The sequence below is a fragment of the Oryctolagus cuniculus genome, chromosome 6 (genome assembly GCF_051225735.1).
Source record: "Oryctolagus cuniculus isolate XC-2025 breed Fujian yellow rabbit chromosome 6, ASM5122573v1, whole genome shotgun sequence".
Lineage (NCBI taxonomy): Eukaryota > Metazoa > Chordata > Mammalia > Lagomorpha > Leporidae > Oryctolagus > Oryctolagus cuniculus.
In genome coordinates, this window is record NC_142872.1 from 131,544,584 (window position 1) to 131,572,487 (window position 27,904).

At 39.4% G+C, this 27,904-nt stretch overlaps 1 protein-coding gene across 3 annotated transcripts in view; it reads left to right on the forward strand.

Annotated features, from left to right (window-relative positions):
• The window catches only part of ZFPM2 (zinc finger protein, FOG family member 2), a 501,208-nt gene extending 484,187 nt beyond the window's left edge, over positions 1–17,021 (forward strand). For all 3 annotated transcript variants that reach the window (XM_089335577.1, XM_017341487.4, XM_008255815.5), the window contains 3 exons: positions 7,062–7,268; positions 10,675–10,899; positions 13,501–17,021. In XM_089335577.1, the coding sequence (XP_089191703.1) occupies positions 7,062–7,268; positions 10,675–10,899; positions 13,501–15,995 (2,927 nt within the window). In that variant the 3' untranslated portion in view covers positions 15,996–17,021. The remainder of the gene's footprint in view (positions 1–7,061; positions 7,269–10,674; positions 10,900–13,500) is intronic.
• The last annotated feature ends 10,883 nt before the right edge of the window (positions 17,022–27,904 follow it).

Here is a 27,904-nt window from a genome sequence, read left to right on the forward strand (position 1 = left end):
TCTAATCTAAGGCTGTCATATGATATGATGTAGGAAAAGCAATTTTCCAAGATCACACAGTAACTCATAATCAAGTGAGGACTAAAATTAAACTTTCTTACCCACCAGTCAAGTGCTATCTCCAGTTTGTCTTTGCTATGAGGTCAAATAAATTTTCAATGATTTCTGGAGAAGCTATGCTTCATTATTGATATGTAATTCCTTAAAACAAGATCATTTATTCTTCAATGGCAGTACAGAGAAAGTAGTAAGAATTTTATCTATTAAGTATATGTTATATTGTCATATATGCACTTAGCACTTTTACATTTTTTTTCATATCACTATACCTTAGTGTGAATCAGTATATTGAATATCCAGTTGATTTAAATCTAGGGGCATAAAAGCATGCTATTGCATTTGAAAACCATAGAAAACATCTGTTTAGATTCCTTAAATTTAATCTCCATGGAAAGTTAAACAGGTACATGCTGGCATTGGAAACACAGGCAGATATCCAAATCAACAAAGTAATCAGGAACTAAATCACTCAAAAATTTTCAGGTATATAAAAACATTCAATATTCAATCAAACAAAGACAGTGAATATGGTCGAGTAAAGTTAACTACATCTCGGCAGCAACTTTATTTCACTGGGCACCTGGCTTTTAACCAGTAGTTTGTTAATATAGTTTTTCTAAGAAAACTAAAAAGGGAGAAGATCTTGTTTTTTTTTTTTTTTTAATAAACAGCTCATATGAAAAGCATTCATTAAAATTATGTTACTATTCTTAGTTATTAAAATTTAGTCAAATGTCCTAGATTCATAAAGGATTTTTAATTTGTTAAGGTGCAGGAAAAGCTACAAAACATAAAATGTGCTGTCTTAATAGTTTGGAAGTGTCCAGTCCAGTAGCAGTCACATTTTTGTACAACCATCACCACCATCCACCTCCAGAATTCTTCAAAAATTTGAAACTCTATTCCCCCTTCTCCCAGCTGGTAACTACCATTCTGCTTTCTGTCTTCATAATTTGGAAAATCCTAAGTACTTCATATAAATGAAAACATATACTCCTTGTCCTTTTTTTAAAAAAAAAAAAGACAGACTTATTTACTTATTTACTTACTTACTTGAAAGTCAGGGTTACAGAGAGAGAAGGGGAGAGACTGAAAGAGAGGAAAAAACTCGCCAGTTGGCTACAACAGCCAGGGCTGGGCCAGGCCAAAGCCAGGAGCCAGGAGCTTCATCCAGGTCTCCCATATGGCCCATCTTCTACTGCTTTTCTTAGGCTATTGCAGGGAACTGGATTGGAAGTGGAATAGCCAGGACTTCAACCGGTGCACATATGGGATGCCAGCGTGGCAGGTGGCAGCTTTACCTGCTATACCACAGCACTGGCCCCTATTTGTCCTTTTGTGACTGGCTTATAATATTCTAAAAGTTCATCTATGTGACAGCATGTGTCAGAATTCCTTTCTTTTATAAGTGGGTAAAATTTCCATTTTACGTATATGCTATTCATCTGTGTACACTTGGGTAACGTCCATGTTTTAGTCATTGTTAAAAAATTCTGTTGCAAACCCAGGTGTTAAAAAATTTCTTTGAGATCCTGTTTCTGGTTCCACTGAGCATTAAACCAGAAGTGGAATTTCTGAATCATACATAATTGTATTTTTAATAATTTTTATATTCCCTTTAAAACACACAAAGGTTCAAATTTCTATGCATCCTCACCAACAGTTACTTTCATTCTGGGAGGAAAATGATGCTTTGATTTTAAAGCTACACATAGTACCCCGTGGTTTGTTTGAACTTAAGAACACTTGATGCTGAATATCAGTATGACTTAGCGTTTTCATGAGCTCGTGCACTCAAATTGCTTCTTAATCAAGATGAGTAGCCTAACTGCCATAGCCTTGTAAATTCAAGTTGGAGATATTTACTCTAGCCCTAAAACCAGTAGAGTAGGAAACTGGTTTCCTTGCCTTCTCAGACCTACAAATATTGCTAGAAATTATTTCTAATTGACCAAGATGCAGCATGTAATTCACAAAGTCACACAGCCTTAGACTGGTTTTTCTGAAATGCATTAGCTGCCTCCAGTGAAGCATGCATGCATTTGTTCCTTGAATTCGTAGGTTTGTCTTTTCTTTCCAGTAAGAATTCTTCCCTCTTGGATTTAGCAGGGCAATGAAAAATGAGAATAATAGCGCCAACAAGACTAAAGCCAGAGGATAATGGTTAACAATTATATAACACTTATTACATGTCAGGTGCTACTCTTAAGCTTTTACATATATTACTCATTTAATCCTTATAATAATACTGTGAGCTCAATAGTATTTATCATCATCCCCATTTTCAAGGGTGAGCAAACTGATGGGTAGAATGTTTATGTGACAAAATCCAAGTCACACGGTTCCCCAAGTGGCAGAGACAGATTTGCACCCAGCAGTCTGGTTCTGTTGCCCATACTTCCTCCACAAGGGGTTATATCTCCCACTCGCAATCACATCTCTCAAAAATTTATTCAGCCAGTAATTGAAATTATGTTCCCAATACATTAAATATCTCTCCATGCAAATGATTCCTTCAAGTCGTATATTCTCAATTCACCATGTAGAAAACTCAGCCAACCAGTTTTCAAAGATCTAATCTTTTATTATGTTGGTGCCATTCTTTTGAATGTTCTCCTTAGTTTCCAAATATATCCAGATATATGCTCTCTGTTGTTGTTATTATTATTATTATTATTGGAGATGGAAACAGAGAGACAGAGAGAGCTCCCATCTAGTGGTTCACATCCCAGATGCCCACAATAGCCAGTGCTTGGCCAGGCTGAAGCTGGGATCCAGGAACTCAATTTTATCCCCCACGTGGGTTGCAGGAATCCAGTCACTTGACAATGATCACTGTCTCCCATGGTCTGCATTAGCAGGAAGCTGGACTTGAAACCCAGAGACAGAGTCAAACTCAGGCACTCTCATGTGGTACATAATCGCCTTAAGCACTAGGCCAAATTCTGCCTCTTGTCTCTTTAACGGCCACATTTTTCTCTGCTCATATCCTAAGTATTGAGAGAACCCTAGTTTCAGCCTTTGTTCCTCCTCCTTCCATTTTATACTCTCCCTGGGTTACTGCATCAATGCAAACATCAGCCACAGTCATTTAGAATGTGCTGACGATGTCCATATGCTTCTTCCTCCAGCCCATACATCTTCAAATCCTAGTTGCCTACAAGATACATTCACACAGACTCAGATACCTCAAACTTTACATTTTCAAAACAGAACTCATTATTTCCATGTAGGCACATACATCTCTCTCTCTCTCTCTCTCTCTCTCTCGGACTTTGGCGATGGACAGACTAAAGTCTAAGTCATGGTGCTGCCACTGGCCATATGTGCCGCTCTGGGAAAGTTAGTTAACCTCTCCAAGCTTTGGTTTTCTCCACTTGAAACTGAAGTAGAGTATAGTAGTTCATAGACTAATTGACAAAATTAAAATAGATAGCCACATACCCTACCAGGACAAGAGAAGATCTCCTAATTGATAGTAATTGTCCATGTTTGATGTCTGTACAATCCCAACTATTAATACCTAGCTGTATTTGCTAGTTAATGGCATTGCCACCACATGGTTCCCCAGCCAGAAGCCTTTGTGTCATTTCAATAGCTTCCTTTCTCTTACTGTTGCCATGAAAGCAGCCAGCCTTCTCTCAGCCCTGCCTCTGGAATCTGCCTCTTTTCTCCCTCATAATTTATACTTCTTACAGTTATCTTAGTGCAGTAGCCTCCTAATGGCTGTCATGTGACATTTCTTACCCATTCAATTTACTGTCTATTCCAGAGCAGAGTGAGGTGAAAACCATGTCAAAAATGTATTCATTCATTCAAATAAATACATAGTGTCTCCCAACCATAAGCCAAAAACATTTGTTTTTATGTTGCATTCAAAACTCTCATCCTGCTTTAATTTTTTTTGTTTCTATGACAAATACCATATACTCTCACCATAGGTGACCTCAAGCCACCAGTATAATATCAAGTAGCACACAAAATTCCTGAAAACATAACTAACATACCACACTCCTGACACAAACAGGCTGACTCCAGTATACCACTGCCCCTAACACACCCCAAAACTCCAGGTTTGCTGTACTTACACACATGCTTATTTCCCAAACAATGACGATGTGCCTGCCAGGTCCCTCCTGTGCATAATTTTGTTATTTTGCCTCCATTTATTCTTCCTGAGCCAATGAAATAAATGGCTTGTCCAACTCCCCACAAAGTGCCAGTTTCTCCTCTCACATCACCCCTAATGTGTCTCTAGGGGATGACACATTAATGTGGTATTGTAATATATTTGTCATATGTTTGCGTCCTAATTGTATACTTGTGTGTGAAGCCATAGGGGTGAAACAGTTGCATCCAGCCGGATACACAGTGGAGAGTTCATTGAATAGCTGATGAATGGATGACTTATTTGAAAGATGATTAAATCCTAAGATAATTGAACTCCTTATCAACTCTATCCAGCATATTTTTAGACTAATTCAGCCTTTTAAATACATTCTGATTAAACCGTAAAATAAGATTAAATGATAAAGAAGTAAAAGTATGAAGCAAACATTATTGGGTATGTCTGGAAACACAGATCTGTATTAGCATTATAGGAAAGTGATTTTTTGTTCACTTTTATTTGTACTCAATATTTTTGAGTTTATGTGTTTATTCATTGGATTATTTGGTTCAAAATTTGAGCACAATTACTCTGAGTCATATGCTGCTACTTAGTTCACTGCAGGGATAAAGATTATCTCTGAGGGGGAACTTCTTTATAATCTCTATTTCTCCTAGGTACCTGGGTCTAAACCCTTTCCTAACTTTGGTGAAAGTTACTCATACCTGGGTATAGCAGTCATGTAAATTATATCACTAAAATCCAGTGACTTGGATAGACATTGCTATGAATGACACCTGAATTGGGGTTTCTGCTTTGCCCTCATCACCTCCTGATTACACGGACTCACCTAATACACTGTATCCCAGAGGACAGACAAGGTGCTGAAACGACCACCTTGTCTACACTGTAAGCGGTGTGTCCCTGTGTGCACATCGGTGGAGGCAAAGCAGGTGAAAAGGCCTAGAAGCCTTCCAGGGAGAAGATGGCTTCCACTGAGGTAGCACCACTCACACCGTGATTCCCAAGTGAGCCCACAGTGACACAGCTTCGTTGCTATTATTTAAAAACACATGAGTCAAAGCCAGAGTGAATCTGTCATACTCAGCTGTGGGAAATGTGCATACTTTTAGATAATCATTGTCAGCATGGAAAGAAAAGGATTTCAGTATATTTGTGCATTTGAAACTTTGAAACTTTCTCACAAATTTGAAGTCTGTAATCTTAGTTTTATTTGCTCACAAATATGTGCTCTCATGAATTGTGTTTTGTTTGCATACCTTTAAAACGTAATCAGCTGGTTTAATGAATTGCCCATGGTTCCTCTAAAACAATGTCCTGATTCTTCTGTACAATTCTGCCATATCATATGCTCTTGTTATCTTTTCCACCAGATTTTTACCACAAGTTGTTTAAAATCCGTGATCTCTAAGGATGGAAAAAATGAAGTGCAGTTGAAAAGACAGTTATGCTGAAAGATAAACAGAGCAATATTACTTATCAATATGGGTACAATTTTTGCTTGCTTAATGAGTATAATATACAGCCTTACAATGTATACACATAAAAAAGGCTTTATAACATATCAACTATGCCACATTATTTCAGAAATAACTGTATAGGATACATATCTAGGCCTGAGAGTGTAGATAACAAAATATAAGTGCTTTGCCTGTCTAAACATGTTAAATAAATGAGCATTCACTATCACATTCCAATACATTAGAAGATGTACTTGCATAGTTAATTTTTCTTTTTAATGCACCACACATGATCATTTGAAGTGCAGAGCCAGAGTGTATCTTAGTGTTTGAAGAAAGGGTTCCTTTCATTTAAACAAATCTTTATTTAAATAAGCCTTTTTGAAAAGGATCTTTGGCATATCTTCTTTTCAGGAAGTTCAATCAGGGTAAATGGAGATAAAGAAGCTACATTATAGAGAATATTATACATGTAAAGATCATTCTGTGAAAATTAAAAAAAAATTTAAAAAGGCAGCAGACATGGGGAGGGAGAGTAAAACAACCTGGAATTTCATTTTAACTTCCTACATTTTAGGAACCTTTTTGTTTTGACTTGTTTTATAGTCTGAGATATCTGGTGTTGAGACAGTCACATGGGTTAGGAAAGGAAGGAGAGAGAAAAAGGTAAGGAGGTTGAAAGAGACAGAAGGAAGAATATCTTGTTCCTTGAGGTACAGGAAGAGTGGCAGGCAGTGTGGCAGAGTTGAGCCATGAGTGGAGATGCCCACATTCCAAATTGGGGTATTTGGGATAGAGGGCCTCCACTTGCAGTCCAGCTTCCTGGACGGGCACCTTGGAAGGTAGAAAATGGTAGCTCTAGTTTGTGAGTACCTATCACCCATTGGTGGCTCCTGGCTCCTGGCTTTGGCCTAGCCTAGCCCTGGCTATTGTGTGCATCTAGGGAGTGAAACTGCAAATGGAAAATATCTCTCCTGCTGTTGCTCTGCCTTTCAAATAAATAAATAAATAGTGAACCAGGATACAGAAAAAGCACCTGCAAAGCTCACCTGAAATTCATCTGTGCCGCTGAGAGCCTATACTGCAGGTTTTGGGCACTGTATCATACAGTCATGTGCATGATTCAGGAAACCCACAGATGGCAAACAGTTGACAGTGATCTCTCCATATATGACCTCTTCTTGGTTCTTAGTCTTCTCTTCTTCTTGGTCACTAAGCACTTCATTGAGTGACAAGAGTAGTTTCCCACATAGACAAGAAGAGGAGCGCAGCTGTTGCCTTGATCAAACACTCCACCCAGCGAAACACTGATGAACAAACTGAGAAGGCACTGTTGACATCAGTGGCGCGTACAACAGGCTTGAGCATTCTGTGTCATTTCTATCATTCTCTTTCTTTTTTCTTCTTACTAGGGGGTCAGCTTTGGTGCACGACAACGAAGGCCATCTCTGAGGGTGAAGAGCTAATTGCCTTTGTGGTAGATTTTGACTCCAGGCTACAAGCTGCCAGCCAGAGGACTCTCACAGAAGGGATGTACCCAGCGCGCCTGCTGGACTCAATTCAGCTGCTTCCTCAGCAAGCTGCCATGGCTTCTATTTTACCTACAGCTATTGTCAATAGTAAGTGCCGGGTGCTGTAGCCCAGCTCTGTAGCAGTGATGGGTATTTATGGGAGGAAATGACTGCTGACAGGCAACCAGGGGCAGACCTTCTTCTCTAGTGTTGTAGCTTTGTTTTATCTTCTCTAACTTTAAATATGTGTGTATAAGATTGCTGCTTATGGGAGTATAGAAAGAAAACTTAAAGTCAGTCATTTCAATTTGGATTCCTAAATTTTTCTCTCTGTCTCTCTGTCTCTGTCTGTCTGTCTGTATGTCTCTCACACACACACACACACACACTGGCATTCTAAACTGCATGAACGATACTTTAAGCCACTGGACTATGAGAAACCCAGCGGCTTTCACTGAAGCTTTTGTAGTGGATTGATTTTGGTATCCTTTAAGGGCCATTGAGTAAAAAAACTTGAAAAAAAAAGAATATAAAATTAAATTTTGATGAGACATGCTAATGAAAAGGAAGTATAGCATTACTAAATCAAGACTTCTGCTAATAACAAAGAAGAAAGGAGCGAAAAGAAAGGAAAGCACATATAGTCATAGAATATATGCAGAATTCTTAAATATGCCCCAGAAAATTTATCTTTGTGACTTTATTTTAAAGTTAGTCTTGAAATAGTTTCTGTTCCTTGTACACACAAGGACACTTTATTTGAGAGACAATAAATGGTCTAGGGATCCCAAGAGCTGCGTTCCATATAGATCTGCTCTCCTATAATGCTGAGAAAATAGAGCAGCAGCCTCATTGTCATGGGAGAATAGATTCTTTAGTTAGTAAGTAAGCAAGAATCATGTTTGGTCAAAATGTCCCTCACAATTCCTGGACCTCAGAAAGATGCAGGGGAGAAGCCTAAATATAACAACGGTGTTTTGATATTAAAGTCATTAAAATATTCAACAATAATTATTTTCTTGCTGTAACAGCTTCCTTTAAAGGAATTCTGAGGAGATTCTGAAAATTACTATGTATTCAACCAGTGGATCAAGTAATTCTAATATAATATAAGCTAATGTTATTGGATTTCCTTAATGTAACTGTAGCTATTTTCTTCATTGAATCTTTACTGTGATTCCAGTGATAAGTTGAAATAACATGGGCCTAACTTGAATTTCAGGCCAAAGGATTTTATTATGAAGAACTCCAGGAGTTCCGTGTATTGTTATAGAGTTGCAGTTTATGACTGCTGATTACATTTGAGGGTATACCCTGTTTGCTTTATGCAGCAATACAGTGATTAACTTCGAGGAGTTCAGCATAGATGGATAGAATTTTGCTTTCAATCTGAAACTGACCAGTAAACTCTTCCTGCTGAAATGGACACTTTACTAAACTGCATAGCCTTGTGAATACCATAAATGTAATTAACTTGGTAGGAAGATAATAGACAGTCATAGTGTATGCATCAGAAATTTTTTTTAAGGTTATTTGATAATTTAATTTTTGTTAATTTTATTAATATAAAGAGAACAGATTTCATGTATTTCATAGGTACAGTTTTTTTTTGACTTTTTTAAAATTTTTTTAACTTTTATTTAATGAATATAAATTTCCAAAGTACAGCTTATGGATTACAATGGCTCCCCCCCCCCATAACTTCCCTCCCACCCGCAACCCTCCCCTTTTAAAACTGTCTTGAACTTGTTGCCTTTACTTCCCACTCACTAGATTTGGTTCCTGGGTTTCTCTTCATGTCCTTTTACACGAGCTCCCAGTGTCATCTAAGTAGCGGGGCTTAACCGTTCACAAGCTACCTCTGCAGAGCATCTCACCTCTGCAGCCACTTTCCCCTGTCCCTCTGCATTTCATACAGAAACAGCAAATCCCACCTATCTAATGTGACCTGACCACAGGCCCTGTTTTCCTGCCTTTGTCCCACTTTACAGTGCTGCCACCCTCTGGATGGTGCCTTCCTTCTCCACAGAATTACAGTATTGGCTTTGATCACCCTGGATGAGCCCAAGCCTGAGGCATCACCCCTCGGTTCTCTCTGTTCCCTGTGTAGACGAATGAAACCATGACACACAGAAACACTGTCCAGAAGCCTAGGCACCAAATGCGACTTTATCCATCTGCTCTAGCATCTAATTGCAAAGTGCTGGTCACCTCTCTTGGTCAGTTCTGCCTCTTCACTATAATTTTTCTTCATCTCTGCCACTCTTGCTATTGAGGCATTAGGAAAGACTGCTTATGACCAGATTCCAACCCCCATTTAACTACTTATATGGGCAAGTTACTCAAATCTAGTTTTCCCACCTTTAAATGGATGAGGGAAAACAAAAACCCATACACAAGGAAATTTTCCATGAGTGAAGACATAAGAATTAAATTATTCATCACAGCATGACTTAATCAATATGAGTGACTATGGGTGATGAATCAAACCTTGTCATATTTCACTTACATTACTACAATTGATTCCTTATAGTCAAAAGTCTTCTAAATTTATTACCTTGATTCTGTATCTGCTTCTGCTGGTCTCTTGTTTAAATGATGCAGTGATTCTCCATAAACATTGAGACAAGAAAATCTCAGTTTCTTAAGCGAGGTAAGGTCTTTCATAGTCCAACCCTATCTACCACAACCCTTTTTCTCCCAGCCCCATCATCCTCATCACCCCCATCACATGAAAGCCTCCCAACCTTCACCCAATGCCCCTCTCACCCTCCTGCGAATACCCCTGGGCTGTCCCCTTGGTCAGTCTCTGCCCCAGACTGGCTTAATGCCACCTGTCACACCTCAGTTCAGGCATCCCCTCTCTCTTCATCACCACTGGAAGCCCTTCTCTAAGCCCACCAGCCCTGTAAGCATCTCTACCCCTTACCGCAGCACACACCGATTCTTCCATCAGGGCAGTCAGCAGGCCATAGTATGATCATCTGATCACTAGTTCATCAATCCCAGAGGACCAATGCTTCATTAATATCAACTATTTGGTCTTTCCAATAGCTGGGCCAATTATTTCACACCCAACCCAAGCCAACATAGAGTCTGGCACACCATAGTCACTTTGTAATTAACTTATGACACCAAAAAATAATGACAGTGATTGACATCAGCACTGACTTTAGTCTAGCCATTACATCCTTACCTTCCAGCCAGTCATATAAACCTGTTTAAATCCCTTTCTATAAATGCATATTTTTCAGACATAAATATAAGTTAAAATAAATTATATTTAATTTTGTGGTTTTAATGCTAAAGTCTCATATAGAATGACTTTCTAAAGAATCCATGGGAAGTTAAATTGCACAGTGTAGCATTGCTTTAAAAGACCAGCACTCAACACTTTCTGACTCCATAATTCAGAACCTGAGAGCAGGCTGTGAGGCAGCTGAACTAAATGCTACTTTGCCCATGGTTGGCTTCGTATGAATAGCATCTAATGTGTCTGTGTTTTTGCCTGCAGAGGATATATTCCCTTGCAAGTCATGTGGCATCTGGTATCGGAGTGAGCGGAATCTGCAAGCCCATTTGATGTACTATTGCAGTGGGAGACAGAGGGAAGCTGCTCCAGTGGCAGAAGAAAGTGAGGACAGTGCTCATCAGATATCCAGCCTGTGCCCCTTTCCGCAATGCACCAAGAGCTTTTCAAATGCCCGAGCTCTAGAAATGCACCTGAATTCGCACAGTGGTAAGGGCCTCTTCTGTTTCTTCTCTTGCTTTAGGAGACTCTATTTTCTATATATGAATACATATGTAAGAGAGTACCTGAAGACTTTTCGGGTAAAGTGGTAAAGTACATTAAAGGATAAGTTTATTTTAGAACCCCCCCCCCAAAAAAAAAAGGATTTGAAATCCATACATATGAACCATCTTCAAACAGTTCATCAAAATGCATATTATGACCAAAACTCTATGGATTTCAAATATTTTAATTCCATTTATCCAAAAATTGTTTTGAAGTACTTTTATACATATATACATCCGTGTCTATAAAATCAGACTCAAACATGGACCAACCAATGTTATATATCTTGCATATTTTATGCAAAGGGCTTGGTTCTGGAGTGTTTTCTAAGATCTATAATGCTCAATTCCTTTGTTTTCAACTGAGGGAAAACAGCATCATTTTTGAAAGAAAGTCTCATTTCTTTTTGTATATTGTCATTAATATTCATTACTTTAAGTGTAAAGTGATCTTTTGAAACTAACTATAGTGTTTCCCATATGGTAGAGAAGAAATAGTAGGTGCATAAAAATAAGTATTTGCTGTATGAAATAAAGCTGTTATTTTCATAGATCCAATTAAAATCACACTTCTGGGAAATTAACCTTCAAATATGGATCTAGAAAATTGTCTTGACTTCCACAGTGTGCATCATAATATCTTAGTTGATTTTAATTACATAAAACTACTTTTAGTAATATAGTCAAAAATTCCTTAAGAAAAACTAGGCTGAAAATCACAAACATTTATTTTTTGAGCCCTATCTTAATAGCAAGGTGGCATCTATCCCCATTTATTATGGAATTGTATGCCCAGTGTTGTTAGTTTCCATCTTATAACAATTCCGAAAAAAATTAAAGTTAGTCCAATGTACAGAGTAATATTAACTTTAAATATTTTAGGTACATTCTTGGATAGAGCAAGCCAGGGCTTAGCAATCAGATTTCTTCAATATCAATAATACAAAAATTGTAACACCTCTGGATGAGTTCCTTAGTTTTTCTTGACTGGATTAAACAATTTATTTTTTCTTAAAGACTTTATTTAATTATTTGAGAAGTAAAGTTACATACAGAGAGAGGGAGAGACAAAGAGAAAGTTCTCCCATCTGCTGGCTCACTCCCCAAATGGCCCCAACGGCAGGAGCTGGGCCAATTGGAAGCCAGGAGCCAGGAGCTCCTTTTGGATCTCCCATGTGGGTGCAGGGCCCAAGCACTTGGGCAATCTTCCATTGCTTTCCCAAGTACATTAGCAGGGAGCTGGATTGGAAGTTGAGCATCTGGGACTAGAACCAGTGTCCATATGGGATACCGGTGCCACAGGCAGAGGCTTAGCCTACTAACTTCAGTGCCGGCCCCTGGGTTAAACAATTTAAAAACTGAAATAGATGTTGAGGTTTTGAAAACTGTTTCCAACTTCCAATGCTTTAGTAAAATTTTTTGTTTCTTAACCTAATAGAGGAGGTAATTTCCTTTCTACTCATCCACTCCCCTTTTGCTAAAAATGAGCTGTCTTTCATAGGGGATAAAGCAGGGGAAGCAGAAACAACTTGGTTGTCTCAGATGGTGAGTAATGTCATGCACAAGACAAAAAGACTGGAGACAGAGAGAGAGAGGTCCTGTTAGCTAACTGGGAAAATGAGTGTTGGGTTGGTTAAGAGAGAAGGAGACAGATGGGAAGTCCCCTTTTGTCACAACATGACTGAATACCTCTGCCATGTTTTCAGCTTATAAATATAAAAGGCAATTCTCATTTTAGTGTAGAGTACAGAGAGATGAGCCAAGCCTGATTTGACTGAATGCTAACAAATGGAACCAGAGTTGACTTTTGTGACAACTTAAATGCCATAGTCATTGGTGAGCTTCAAAAATATTTAATAAGTGACTAAAAACCATGATCAATGAGCATGGATGCCAGTCTGAAATGACTTTTGTAGTACACTGGTATCTACCAGCCAAATATCAGCCCTGGATAGAGATAAACCATATTCAGCAAAATCAACCAATAAAATTCTAGATTTATACCAAAGATAAATTAGGATATTATGAAATATTTTATAAAATGGTTCCTACTTGTAATCTTTTGAATAAAAACTACATATAAGTGTACTTAGAGTTGATTTGCACACAGGTTTTTAATAGTACTTTATTGAATGCTCACTTCTTGATAATGCACAACAAAGTGTATTAGTAGGAAGGTTATTGGTTTAAAAATTATAAAATCTGAGACTTAGGCATGGCTCCATCACTTAATAACTTTCTTATCATAATCCATTATTTTAGCCTCCTCAAATTTATTTTCTCACTTGTATACTGTAGGTAATGCCAATGAGACTTTTGATGCTATTATGCTCATGCCATTATATTAGAAAGTATAAAGCATTCTTACTATGATCACATATGACCAAACCTCTTCATGGAAAAAAATTAATATCACAAAGGAAATTCTGAAAGATTTCACTCCATTCCTTTTGTATTGAAGACATTAGGTCATGAGTAAAGATTCTTACCATTAGAAAGCCAACACATGTGGTTCTCAGTGTTCTTATTTTGTGTGTCTCCCCAGGAGTGAAAATGGAAGAATTCCTTCCCCCCGGTGCTAGTCTAAAATGCACCGTCTGTAGCTACACTGCTGATTCTGTGATCAACTTTCATCAACATTTGTTCTCCCATCTCACTCAAGCTGCCTTCCGATGTAGCCACTGCCACTTTGGCTTCCAGACTCAGAGGGAGCTGTTGCAGCACCAGGAGCTCCACGTTCCTAGTGGCAAACTCCCCAGAGAAACTGACATGGAACACTCCCCAAGTGGAACCGAAGACGGCTTACAGCCTGCCACAGATTTATTGGCTAGAAGTGAGCTCCCCCAGAGCCAAAAGGCCATGCAGACTAAAGACGCAAGCTCTGACACGGAGCTGGACAAGTGTGAGAAAAAGACTCAACTCTTCCTCACTAACCAGAGACCAGAGGTGCAGCCTACGACAAATAAACAAAGCTTTTCTTACACGAAAATAAAGTCTGAGCCCTCAAGCCCAAGACTTGCCTCATCTCCAGTTCAGCCCACTATTGGGCCTTCTTTCCCTGTGGGTCCTTTCCTATCTCAGTTTGCTTTCCCCCAAGATATCACAGTGGTCCCCCAAGCTTCAGAGATCTTAGCCAAGATGTCTGAACTGGTACATCGGCGACTGAGGCATGGAAGCAGTAGCTACCCTCCTGTAATTTATAGCCCCCTGATGCCTAAAGGAGCTACTTGTTTTGAGTGTAACATAACATTCAATAATTTGGATAATTATCTGGTACACAAAAAACATTATTGTAGCAGCCGATGGCAGCAGATGGCCAAGTCCCCAGAGTTCCCTGGCGTTTCGGAAAAGATGCCTGAAGCTGTGAGTCCCAACACTGGCCAGACCTCCATAAGCCTTCTGAACCCAGCTGCCCACTCTGCCGATCCTGAGAGTCCCCTTCTCCAAACATCCTGCATCAATTCCTCCTCCGTTTTAGATTTAATTGGGCCAAATGGGAAGGGCCATGACAAGGACTTTTCTGGTCAAGCGAAGAAGCTCTCCACTTCCAACGGCAATGATGATAAAATTAATGGCAAACCTGTTGACGTAAAAAATCCCAGTGTCCCCCCCTTAGTAGACGGGGAAAGTGACCCAAATAAGACTACCTGTGAAGCTTGCAACATTACCTTCAGCCGGCACGAAACATACATGGTCCACAAACAGTATTACTGTGCTACCCGCCATGACCCTCCGCTAAAGAGGTCTGCTTCCAACAAAGTGCCTGCCATGCAGAGAACCATGCGCACACGCAAGCGGAGGAAGATGTACGAGATGTGCCTACCCGAACAGGAACAAAGGCCTCCGCTGGTCCAGCAGCGGTTTCTCGACGTAGCCAACCTCAGCAATCCCTGTACGTCCACTCAAGAACCCGCCGAAGGGCTGGCAGAATGCTACCACCCAAGATGTGAAATCTTTCCAGGCATTGTCTCCAAACACTTGGAAACTTCCCTGACGATCAACAAATGTGTTCCGGTTTCCAAATGTGACACTACTCATTCCAGCGTTTCCTGCCTAGAGATGGATGTGCCCATAGATCTCAGCAAAAAGTGTTTATCCCAGTCTGAGCGGACAACCACGTCGCCCAAAAGGCTACTGGACTATCACGAGTGCACTGTGTGTAAGATCAGCTTCAATAAGGTAGAAAACTACCTGGCCCACAAGCAGAATTTCTGCCCGGTCACGGCCCACCAACGTACTGACTTGGGGCAACTGGATGGCAAAGTGTTTCCGAACCCAGAGAGTGAACGAAACAGCCCTGATGTCAGCTACGAGAGAAGCATAATAAAATGTGAGAAAAATGGGAACCTGAAGCAGCCTTCCCCCAATGGCAACTTATTTTCATCCCATTTAGCGACCCTGCAGGGCCTGAAAGTCTTCAGTGAGGCCGCTCAGCTCATTGCGACAAAAGAAGAAAACAAACATTTGTTTCTTCCACAATGCCTTTACCCTGGAGCAATAAAGAAAGCAAAAGGAGCCGACCAGCTTTCTCCATATTATGGCATCAAGCCAAGCGATTATATTTCCGGTTCTCTTGTCATCCATAACACTGACATAGAGCAAAGCACAAATACGGAAAACGAATCTCCAAAAGGCCAGGCTTCCTCCAACGGGTGTGCTGTGCAGAAGAAAGATTCTCTGCCATTGTTGCCCAAAAACAGAGGCATGGTCATAGTGAATGGTGGCCTGAAACAAGAGGAGAGACCTGCCACCAACCCGCAGCAAGAGAACATTTCCCAGAACCCTCAGCATGAAGACGGCCAAAAATCGCCAGCGTGGATCTCGGAGACCCCATTAGCTGCAAATGAGAATGTCTCTCCAGGAATCCCCTCGGCAGAGGAACAGTTGTCTAGCCTAGCAAAGGGTGTAAATGGCTCCAGCCAGGCTCCCACCAGTGGGAAGTACTGCCGGCTCTGTGATATCCAGTTCAACAACCTTTCAAACTTTATAACTCACAAGAAGTTTTACTGCTCGTCACATGCAGCGGAACATGTCAAATGAACTGCCTAAATAAATGAACATCAGTCACCTTTGGTACCAGTGTTTAGTATGTTGTTCTAACCAGTCCAGAAAAATAAAAACAGAAAACAGAAAAAGCTATTGGAATTACATCTGGGCAATCAGGAGACAATTCATTAAGACTGAGTTGAAGACTTAAGGTGTAATTTCATTACAGTCCATTAGTAAGGTGTATTATTGGTGCCATTTTCAAAAAGAAATTAATTTATTTTACCAGCAGTATTCATAGCTGTGGTTATGTTATTTTTTATTTAAAAACTTTATATTAAAGTCATTTGTAATGTTATTGTATAGTTATTGTGTAGCACATATGGTTTGCACTGTATAGTAGCTTTTAAAGAAAATAGTCACAAACGATACAGAAAAGCATTTTAGAAATAGCTTCAAAAGCACTTGTGTATCTTGATTTTTTATTATATGCTGTTGCAGATGTATGTATATGCTAAAATATAACTTGCAAAGATGTTCTAAATACACATGCTGTAAGTTCGCCTTAAGATGTCAATTCTTGGATAATCAGGCTCCGTTTGCACTTTATATTTTAGCAGATACAGTCTCTTAGTCATTAGGCTTTGCATTTGTATGTAGCTGTATGTTTCTGTCCATTTTCTTAATCTTAATCATGTATGTTAAATGAAGATGGCAATTTTTTTCTTGTATAGTACTTGTATTTTCTTTCGCTGATGCAGCTCTGTCTCAATTTTTAAACCTTTGCTGTTAAATGCAATACTTTATAAAGAATGAACAAAATTACTGGAAGCAGTATTGTAAGTAATGAGGTAGTATTAATCAGTTTTATCTTTTGAAAGGCACAGTCTAAATCGAAACCCTAAACTCAATGCTGCAAGTATGAATTTAATTCATATATAAGATCTATTTAAATATAAGAGTAGCAATACTGCACCTGGTGATCACAAAGATAATGTTCTACTTCTGATAGAAATAATTTCTCAACAAATGTTGTTACTATGCATGTATATGGATGGAATAAAATTCCAGATTGTTGGAGAAGTTTGTCATTCCTTCTTAAGAAATAGAAGAAAAGTTATTGATCAATTATATGTGTCACATATTAGATACAACACTTTAAACCCAGTAATATCTCAAAAGCTAATGTCAGATTAATGTATTTTGATGTTGATTGTGGCACACAGCTTTTCAATGCATCAATTTAGTTCATTGGTTCTCAACTGTGGCCAAGAGAGAACAAATGGAATACCCTAAGGTTGCTTTGCAAAGAAAGAAAAAAATACTAGAAATCCAGGCTTCACTGTAAGATATTCTCATTGGGTAGCTCTCAGTATTCTGTAGAGAATTTACAAACCACAGAACAATGTGAAGAACCAGCATAAACCATCAGTCCTTACCACCCTTTCCCCAGACTGCTCTGCTGATGCTAATAAGCTGGCGTCAACTGAAGTAAATTTTGGCCATGGAGTTGGACTGCCCACTTCCCATATTAGAGCGGCTGGGTTCAGGTCTCAGCTCCATCTTATGATTCCAGCTTCCTGCCAATGCACATTCTGGGAGTTAGCAGGTGATGGCTCAAATGCTTGTGTCTTTGCCCCCCTTGCAAGAGATGCAGGTGGAGTTGTCAACTCTTGGTTTCAGCCTAGTCCAGTCCAGCCCCAGGAATTTGGGAAATGAACCAGCAATTCAAAGTAATAGCTCAGTCTGTCTCTCTCTGCCTCTCAAATAAAATTAAAAATTTTAAAATAACAAAGTATATTTTGAGATTAAAGCTGAACACAAAGTCATTGCAGAAGCTGTGAATGCTATTTGAATGAATTAGATGGAATCTTCTCATTTTTCTGGCAGAACTAAGGGTCAGTGATTTTATGAGTCCAATGTTAAAAGCTAATGAATAAGGGGCAGGGACTTGGGTCTTGCTCTCATATTGTGTAACCACGCCACATTCCTTGTCCACTAAACTAGAAGGCAAATACCAAGGAAGTGGAGACATAGATGTCATTCAGTGCCTTGGCCTCTCATCAGCAACCTTTCTTTTAGGCAGTGTTTCTGTAAGGAAAACATTTCAATGACATAAGCCCCCCACAAGCTTGAACAGCAGAGTTTGGACTGCCCAACTATTGCTATTTCCCCAGTATGGCATTCCTTAGGAGACAGGTTTCTGAGGGGCATAGCCACCTTTCCTTGGGGTTGATATTGCTCTGTTTGCCCACACTCCATTTCAAGAGAAGAGATGTTGCTTTCCTCTTACCACATAATCACAGGCATCAGATATGCCACACTCCACCAGGATTTTCCTTGAAGTTCCGCAATGATGGAAAAGAGAAGCAGTGAAAGGAATACCTGCCAAGTAGTCCCAGGTGGGCCAGAGTTAACCCTAAGGTTTCTTATAGGACATCCACCTGACACAGTTCCACAACTGCACCGTGAGTGGATACACACCTCTCCACGCTCAGGTATTCTGAACAATTTCACATCAGGACCCAGAGAGAAGCATTTGTGCTGTCATCAGCCTCAAGCCCACCTCTCCAACATTCTTCTTCCCTTAAGATTGACTCCTATGAGGAGCTCCCTTGTTATACCCCTAACAACAGATAACCCCAAAAGTCATAAGAACACTCACGCTAAGGACTGTGCATCTTAGAATCATTGATAGTTCAGTATTTTACATAATGAATTCACTGTATGTAGGGCCTTTTCTCATTTTCTCTGAGAAAATGCTTGAAGAAGACACAACAGCAGAAGCCAACAGAAAAAAGTAGAAAATACAGGCAAAGGGTAATTTGAGTTCATGTTTAAAAACGTTTCTCTAATGGAAATCATAAAATCAAAATGAAAACAAGATCTGTTTATTATGTGGACAACTTTTTCTATTGATTTACAGGATGAAATTCTTAAAGTTACCAGATTGCAAACATTTTCATTAAAGAAAATGTCTTTATTTTTCCTCCCTCCCAGTAATGTTAATAAATAATAGTCAAATGAGTGAAAGTGGTAGTTTCCCGATAATTCTAGTCTTGCCTCACAATTTGTCATCGTGCTTTAAAGAATGTTTTGCCAATCTGTAGTTCTTAAGGATTCAAATAATGTCACCTTACCACATAATAAAGGAAATGCACAAGTAGCGATGTCTTCAGTTTCATGGATATATGAACTCCACATAAGAAGCAGTTGCCAAAGTACTTTAGCTTTTAGCTGAAACATGATCCTCTAACATTAAAACTCTATGATTTTGAAAAATATAAAGATATTATTGACATAAAAAACAAAACTATTTTATACTCCCTTGTAAATATAACAAAACTCAATAGTACTCAGTGGGTTTCAAGTGATACAATTTTTATTTTTTGAGTTAATATAAACCACTTCTGTATATTATACCTGCTAGACTGTTATAAAGTAATAAGCAAAGGAAAACAATATCAGAGAGGGAAATGTTACAAGTTAAGTAACTAGTTCCTAGCATAGATTGTCGCTCCCCCTCTTCGTGGAGGAACCACACAGGACCCTGCGTTGTTCTTTCGTCTGCTCGGCCCTCCCCGGGTTTGCTGCTGGTTCTTCCCGGGTTGGCTACCGACCCTTCCACCTCCGTGGAAGGGCAGTTCCCCCTGCCACTTTCCCCACTTCCGCGGGGGAGCGGCACACCGCCGGCCGGCTCTCTCGGGGGCTGCTCAGATGTTCCTCAGGTGTTCCTGGTGCATGTTGTCTCTCTCCTCCTTTATAGTCCTCTTCCGCCAATCCCAACTCTGCTACCCACACGCCGAGTACGCTGCTCTCCTCCAATCAGGAGCAGCTCCTGCAGCTTGTCAAGTTGGTGAGAGGCAGCTGGGTAGAAGCTGTTTGCTCCTCTCCCAGAGCCATATTGTGGGAGAGCAGATGCATAGAATAAGTCTTAATTCCAGTAACTTAGTCTAGTCCGAGTTGCTCCCAGTTGCTCCCCACAATAGATGCCTTATAGTGACCATGAGTGTTTGAAAGTATTAATAAATGAATACTAAAAATGATCTTATTAATATATGAGTGAAGAGTGAATTAAAGAATAAATTAAGGTTAAGTTGAAAGATAAGCCGATCTAATTAACTTATTAAGGTAAAGGAAGAATTTTACAAATAATATCCAAATAATTGCCTTTTAACATAGGGATAGATATCCATTATTTCATTACCATTGTGATAAAATAAAGTCATGTGCCATAACCTAAGAAAATTCTGTTTGGGGCTGGCATCATGGAGTAGTGGGTAAAGCAGCCACCTGCGACTCCAGCATCCCAAATGGGCAGCCAGTTTGAGTCCCAGCTGGAGTCTCCACTTTCTAGCCAGCTCCCTGAAAATGGTCTGGGAAAAGCAGCAGGAGTTTGCCCAAGTACTTGGGCCCTTGTCACCCACGTGGGAGACCTGTATGATGCTCTGGGAACCTGACTTCGGCCTGGCCCAGCCCTGGCCATTGCAGTTATGTGGAGTGTGAAACAGCAGATGGAAGATTCTCTCTTTCTCTTTTTCTCTTTTTCTCTCTAAGTGTGACTTTCAAGTGAGTAAATAAAACCTTTAAAAATAAAAAGAAAATTCTGTTCCTTGCATGGTCAGTTTCTGTCACAGGTATTTTAAACAGAACTTTATATAGGGGAATAGTGACAGAAGTGTTGGAACGCCCAAAGGAGTTGTACTGAGAATCTCAGGAAGCCATGATCACCCCCAAGGACTGGAGTATCAACGGGGGAAATGATATTTCCCGAAGACGATGATCAACATGGTGCCAAGGCCACTGCTACGGTAGGAGTCATCATACTACAGCTGTGCAGGAATCCAGAGGCCACGCTCCTTCAACAGTGCAGAATGCCACGAGTTCCAGCCACCTTCCATGCTGCTGACAAAGCCAGGCCCAGGTGACTGCTGGGGGCAGGGGCACCTGCTCTGCTCTGCTCCAGGGAATGTGCTAGTTGCATGGGGATCTGCAACTGTCCACTGTCATTTCTGCTGTGAACAGAGGCACCATCCAACACAGGCAAAGGTAAAGGAGCTTTACCCTTCCTCCTGCCTTTTTTTTTTTTTTTTTTTTTTTTTTTGGACAGGTAGAGAGAAAGAGAGAGAGAGAGAGAGAAAGGTCTTCCTTCCATTGGTTCACTCCCCAAATGGCCGCCATGGCTGGCGCTGTGCTGATCCGAAGCCAGGAGCTGGGTGCTTCTCCTGGTCTCCCATGCGGGTACGGGAGCCCAATCACTTGGGCCATCATCCACTGCCCGCCCGGGCCCTCCTGCCTTTCAGTAGCCCTCATTGGCAAAAGCTAACCAGATGTCTGCTGGCAGGAGAGTAGAAATTGTAGCCTGCAAAGAGCAGGAATAGACAAAACTGGCACAAAGCCGCCATGAGAGATTAGTGTGAAAAGGACTGTGTTTTCTTATAGCCACCTTTTCAAGATGGAGCAGACGAACTCAAAGCAGCTGAAATTCCAAGCTCTTTTCTCTTTCTGATGAGTATGTCTAGCTTGAACATTCTCTGGAGACAGGGAGAAGAGAGCTCGCTAGTTCATCATAATCGACATAATAACTTACAATAAACTTGGTTGATCATTTAAAACAGACAGGTGTTGTCCGACAGATCTGGAAGCCAGAGGTCTGGCATCGAGAAGTCAACAGGGCTGTGCTCCTGAAATCCTTAGGGCGTAATATCTTTCTTGCCTCTTCTGGCGTCTGGTGGCAGTCAGCCTTCCCTGTCTCCCAGCTGCATCACTCCAGTTTGTTTTACGGTAATTTATCTCCCCTGCCCCAGTTTTGAAGACAGGATTCCATTTAGGCCCACATGGAAAATCTGGGATAATCTCCCCGTGCCAAGATCATTAAACATATCTTCAAAGACAGTTTTTTCTTATACGTTTTTATGTTCTAAGGATGAAGACCTGAAACCTTTGGGGACTTCTATTCAGTCTCCTGCAGGGAGGTGTTCAATGCATTGGGCAATATGGAGGTGGAGGTGAAGGGAGAGAGGAAAAGGGGCAATTGCCTCCAGACAGGCGCTACAAGTGTGTGGCGGCAGCAGCAAAAATTAAGGTATCCCCCAAATGATGAATCTCTTGCAACTTGATCAATAAATGCATGTTATTAGCAAGGATTGATGACACCCTGCAAAGAATAAAGCTTAGAAAGCCAGTACCTTGGCCGACGCCGCCGCTCACTAGCCTAATACTCCACCTGCGGCACCGGCACCCCGGGTTCTAGTCCCAGTCGGGGCGCCGGGTTCTGTCCCAGTTGCTCCTCTTCCAGTCCAGCTCTCTGCTGTGGCCTGGGAGTGCAGTGGAGGATGGCCCAAGTGCTTAGGCCCTGCACCCGCATGGGAGACCAGGAGAAGCACCTGGCTCCTGGCTTCGGATCGGTGCAGCGCGCTGGCCGGAGCGGCCATTGTGGGGTGAACCTACGGAAAATGAAGACCTTTCTCTCTGTCTCTCTCTCTCTCTCACTGCCCACTCTGCCTGTCAAAAGAAAAAGAAAGCCAGTACTTGTCAAGCGATCATTCAGAACCCAGTTGCGGGGCATAATTAGGTCTGATAGCAACTCTCCACCAGACTATGCATCTATTTGGAACTTAATAAACCTTATTAATTCAGAAAATCATGAAAAAGCAGACAGAGGCTAAACAAAAGTTTACCTTGGCACTATCTAGAAAAAGAAGAGTTTGCTCAGTGTATTAGCAGAGTAAACAGGATTGAAAGAAAATAAACTGTTTTCAAGAACCCTGGCTGCCCCATTTTGCATACAAATAATATATTAATTTGAAACCATTTTTATCTTCATAGAAGGGTGTCAGAGTTTTTGTTTGGCAACATGTCTTTGATCATTCATGTGATATAAATATATCAAATTCATTGAGTCCAGAACTTTTCTTTTCCCTACTGGGGTTCAGTGACCTTCAAGAAAAGCAATTAATCAAGTACAATATAATGTTTAATTTATAGAGAAATATACATTGGCCAAATAGCCTTTTAAAATTCAGAATGAGAACATAAATCTTAATGAAAAGTATAATAAATGAAAGAACACACTGAACATCATGGCTAGTTTAAGGAGACTGATGACAGAAGGAAGAGGGGATTCAGATGAACAAAGAAAAGAGGGGGATGAACAGAAATTCTAAGAAACAAAACTGAAGAGGAAGACAGAATTCAAGACAACTAACAGGAGAATGTTCACATCGGAAGACTCACTGACATGGCTAGCGAAGACACACAGACTCATACGTCCTGAATAATATGCGAATCGTCTCTGAGTTTAATCAAAGCCAGGCCTTCCCCAAACATAGCATTTCCTCCAACCAATTTGATGACTTCTTCCATTATTCTCTGTTTTTTTTTTTTTTTTTTTTTTTTTTTCTGGCTCAAAAGCAATAGATTGTCTTTTTCAATTGATGTAAGAATTTGGCAAAAAGAAAAAAAAAAAAACACCAACAATGTTCTGTGAATTGAAATAAGACCCAGACATGAGGGGGACCTTCTCACATGTTCTGTATCCTAAACCTGGAAGTGTCAGGAGTTTCAACAATGCTCAGATTAAATTTCCTACTAGTTCGTTGGAGTAGACTAGAAGTAGGTTCCATTTACATAATGATCAGGAAAGTGTGGTATTACACTTTTCAGCAGTGTTCTACATACTAGGTCAGTATTATAATTCCTATTTTTCCAGTAAGCACACTAAGGCTTAACGCAGTTGAATTAATGCCCCAAGTGACAAAATCAGTGGATCTAAGTCTTTGAACCCGCTAGTTACTTGCCTACAAGATTTTGCTACCTCTTTCCATTATACCCTGGTTTCCACTCCCGCTACTTTATGCTCTATCTCTTAGAATCACGTTGCAGCCCTGCCTGACATCTATTATTTCCGCTGGGCATATTGTTCATCTGGATTAGGATAATGATTTGCCTCATTGTCCTGGAAACGTCCTGACCTCATTCAGAATCTGTCCTACATTTTTATTGTATGTATGACTATTAAGAGTTACATCAAACTAATTGGGGGAATTTCATAGACTTCCAGATTTATGTCCAGTTCCTAACATCATCTCCATTGAGTAACATGTATGCCAGTGAACAGTCTTCTCTTTAACATGGTTAAAGCTGAAAGACAACCAGAGATGAACTACCTTCAGGTCTGATCTTTTCCATTCTTTTCAAGGACAACCCAAATGGTATTCTGTAAAGAACATTTGAATGGAAGCATCTAGGGACAATTATGTTCCTTAGTAATGGGGGAGGCTTTTGGAGACCCTGTCCCTGGTCACTTTTGGACATACTTGTGTCCTCACCACCAAGATGTACAAAGTTCCACTAGGTGATGAGATCCATGAGAAATGTGAGAAGTAATCCAGCAGAGGATGAAATATGCAGGAAACAGAAGGGCAGTCTTTAGTTGTAGAATAGACAGATGATAGTCTGAATTCTCTGTTTACTCTTGCTTTTAAAAAAATAGTTTATTGTTCTGTGTAGTAGAAACATGCAACTCATTCCCCACTTTCGATGTTAGGTAACACATTTTCATATTGCAGCATGTCATTTCAGCAACAAAATTCTGAATTTTAAAAGGCTATTTGGCCAATGTATATTTCTCTATAAATTAAACATTACATTGTACTTGATTAATTGCTTTTCTTGAAGGTCACTGAACCCCAGTAGGGAAAAGTAAATGAAATATTAAGAACTTAAGTTTACATTTCTCAATAGAGCTAGGTTTTGAGTGTATAACTTACTTTTTTTGAAATTTACCATTCACCGAGGAATCTACAGACATGTGAAAACCACACAAAAGTAGACCACTTAAATCCGCTCAAGAATTACCAGCACCTACTCCAAATTTAGTCATCAGTTAGGTTACCAAGCCTGGAGACTTTGATTCAATATGTGCAGACGCAGAGGGTACTTACATATTACCCTGGAAAGCATGACTTTCATTTAGACGAAATACTAGTCTGTATTAGCACTACTGAAATTGGTATGGTGCAGATGAAATTTAGAATTTTTTAAAACAAGCTTTACCATTATATCAATTGAAATAGAAATCATAGTTGGTGTTACATTTTGAACACGATTTGGCTCCCCATATCAGAAAGGTATTTAAAAGTCAAATCTTCATGATTCTGAGGTAACTTTACTAAGCTACAGTGTCCGCACATAGAGCCGATAAGAAGAGATTAGATAGGATTAGGTTCCTACTGTGGAGCCCATGATCAAATTATGAGGCCACCTGCACAAGCATCACCCAGTCTCTCTGCTTCCCAGATCAGCATGAGCTCTTTCCTATGCACATATCCCACTTTCCACTGCCACCATCCAATCCCAGACCACTGGGCCACCCTATCTTGGACTGTAAACTCTGAAACCATGAACCAAAATAAACTTTCTTCATTCCTAAGCAGTTCCCCTTAGGTTAATATCATAGTAATAAAAACCTTACATTCTACAGTTGGCAAATTTTTAAAAATATGTATATTTAAATTAAGTATTATATAATTAAATTTTTAAAAATATGTATGTGTGTATATTTATTATATAGATGCACACATTGAGCACTGAACAAAGTGTTTGGAATAAAGTTGATGTTGAATAAAAAATAATAGTTGCATATCAACACTCCCTTTTTCTCCACTTCCTACCAAGATTTTAGAAATGGTTGTTGTTGTTGTTGAGTTTTTTAGGTTGCTGAGATATTTGGGATATTACACAGAGAGTACACATGCTGGCAAAGGTATAGACAGATGAGAACACTCATACACTATTGCTGGTAATGTAAATTAGTGCAACCACTGTGGAAAACAGTGTGGAGATTTCTTAAAAAACTAGAAATTGACTTGCCCTATGATCCAGCAATCCTGCCGTTGTGTATATATCCAAAAGACTTGGACACAATGTGTAAAAGAGATACCTGAACCACCATGTTGATTATAGCACTATTCACAATAGCCAAAATTTGGAATCAACCAAGCTGTCCATCATCAGATGAATGGATGAAAAAAATGTGGTATACAAACACTATGGAATATTATTCAGCTAGAAAAAAAAATGAAATTCTACTATTTGCAGCAAAATGGATGCCATTGAAGGACATCATTGAGTGAAATAAGCTGGACCCAGAAAGTCAAATACCACATGCTCTCCTTTATATGTGGGAGCTAAAATTAAAAAGAAGAAAAGGAGGAGGAGGAGGAAGAGGGGGAGGAAGGAGATAAGGAAGAGAATAGAAAGAAATATCTATGTGTAAAAGTATTGCTGCAAATAAAATTTTGTAAAACTTTGTTTTATGCCTTTGTGAAACTAATGGTTAAGAATGTCATACTACTATAGTTTTAATGATCTGTGATTACTTTAGAATTTACTAGATATGAGTGAAATGCACATTTTTCAATTTAATTATTGTGCATAGCTGTTGTCCATATTTCCACTCAACAAGGGTCTTTTGTTTTCTACTTGTTAAACTTCTTACTTTGCAAAGCGTTAAGCCTTTTAATGTAATGTAAATTTAATATATGTTATCTGAATTTTTAAAAAAAAATAGAAGGAGGGTGGAAAGGAGAGGGGGAGGAAGGGAAGGAAGGAGAGAGGGAGAGAGTGAATATCAATATGTTATTAGAATTGTATATACAAAGCACATTGAATCTGTTAGAAACTGACTAAAAATTAAAACAAAATTTTTTAAAAAAAATAAAGGTTTCAGGAGGTGTGCTCTCTTGAGGGGCAGTTCTAAACCACTAAAAAAAGTTTGTATGACCCAATTGAAAAGATGTTTCACATACTCATGTGCATTTCTTGAACTTTTTCCTCTAAATTTGTTATAGTTCATTCAAAATCACTTAGAAATATTTAATCAACATACTAAACAAATGAAATATCAAATATTGTCAAAAAGCAAGTAAGATATGCAATGTACCACTGCAAAATAGACTCTAAATTTACTAAACATTACAACTAAAATAAATGTTCAAGATTTAGTTTTTAAATTCTCTAATTGAGGGGCCAATGCTGTGGCATAGCGGATAAAGCCTCCACCTGCAATGCCAACATCCCACATGGGCGCTGGTTCAAGTCCTAGCTGCTCCACTTCTGATCCAGCTCCCTACTAACGTGCCCGAGAAAGCAGCAGAAGATGGCCCAGTCCTTGGGCCCCTGCACCCATGTGGGACACCCAGATGAAACTCCTGACTCCTGGCGTCAGCCTGGCCCAGCCCTGGCTGTTGAGGACATTCGGGAGTGAACCAGTAGATGAAAGTTTCTCTCTCACTCACTCTCTCTCTCTCTTTATCTCTCGCGCTCGCTTGCTCTCTCTCTCTCTCTCTCTCTCTCTCTCTGCCTCTGCCTCTCCTCTGTAAGTCTGACTTTCAAATAAATAAATCTTTTAAAAATTCTATAATTGAATTTTATATTGTATCAATTTAGAGGCAGTCATTTCTTGAAGTACTGAGTTAATTATTATTTTTATTTCAGCAAAATAAAATGAGAGCTTATGATCTTCCATTACCTATATTCAAAAATCAATAGATAAATTATTTTTCTTTAAAATATATTTTTCAAAAGAGAAGTAACTTAAATGAAAAAAATGGTAACAGGGTATATGGAATAAAATATTTTACATATCAATTAAAAATAGAAAAATTAAAATATACTTATCTGGCAATATGAGAAAATAGCATATGCATTAAGAATAAATATACTCCATATACCATATATTTGTATACATATATTATGACTGTGCTCTTATATTCATTGAGTTTGTTTTTTAAACTTACTTTTAAAATAATTTTTATTTGTCGAAGTTGCAGATATAGTATACAGATATTCCTTTACCTTCACCCAATATCCCTTAATACTATCATTTTTATACAATCATGGTACATTTCTCAAAACTAACATTGGAACAATATGATTCACTAAATTCAATTCCAATTCCA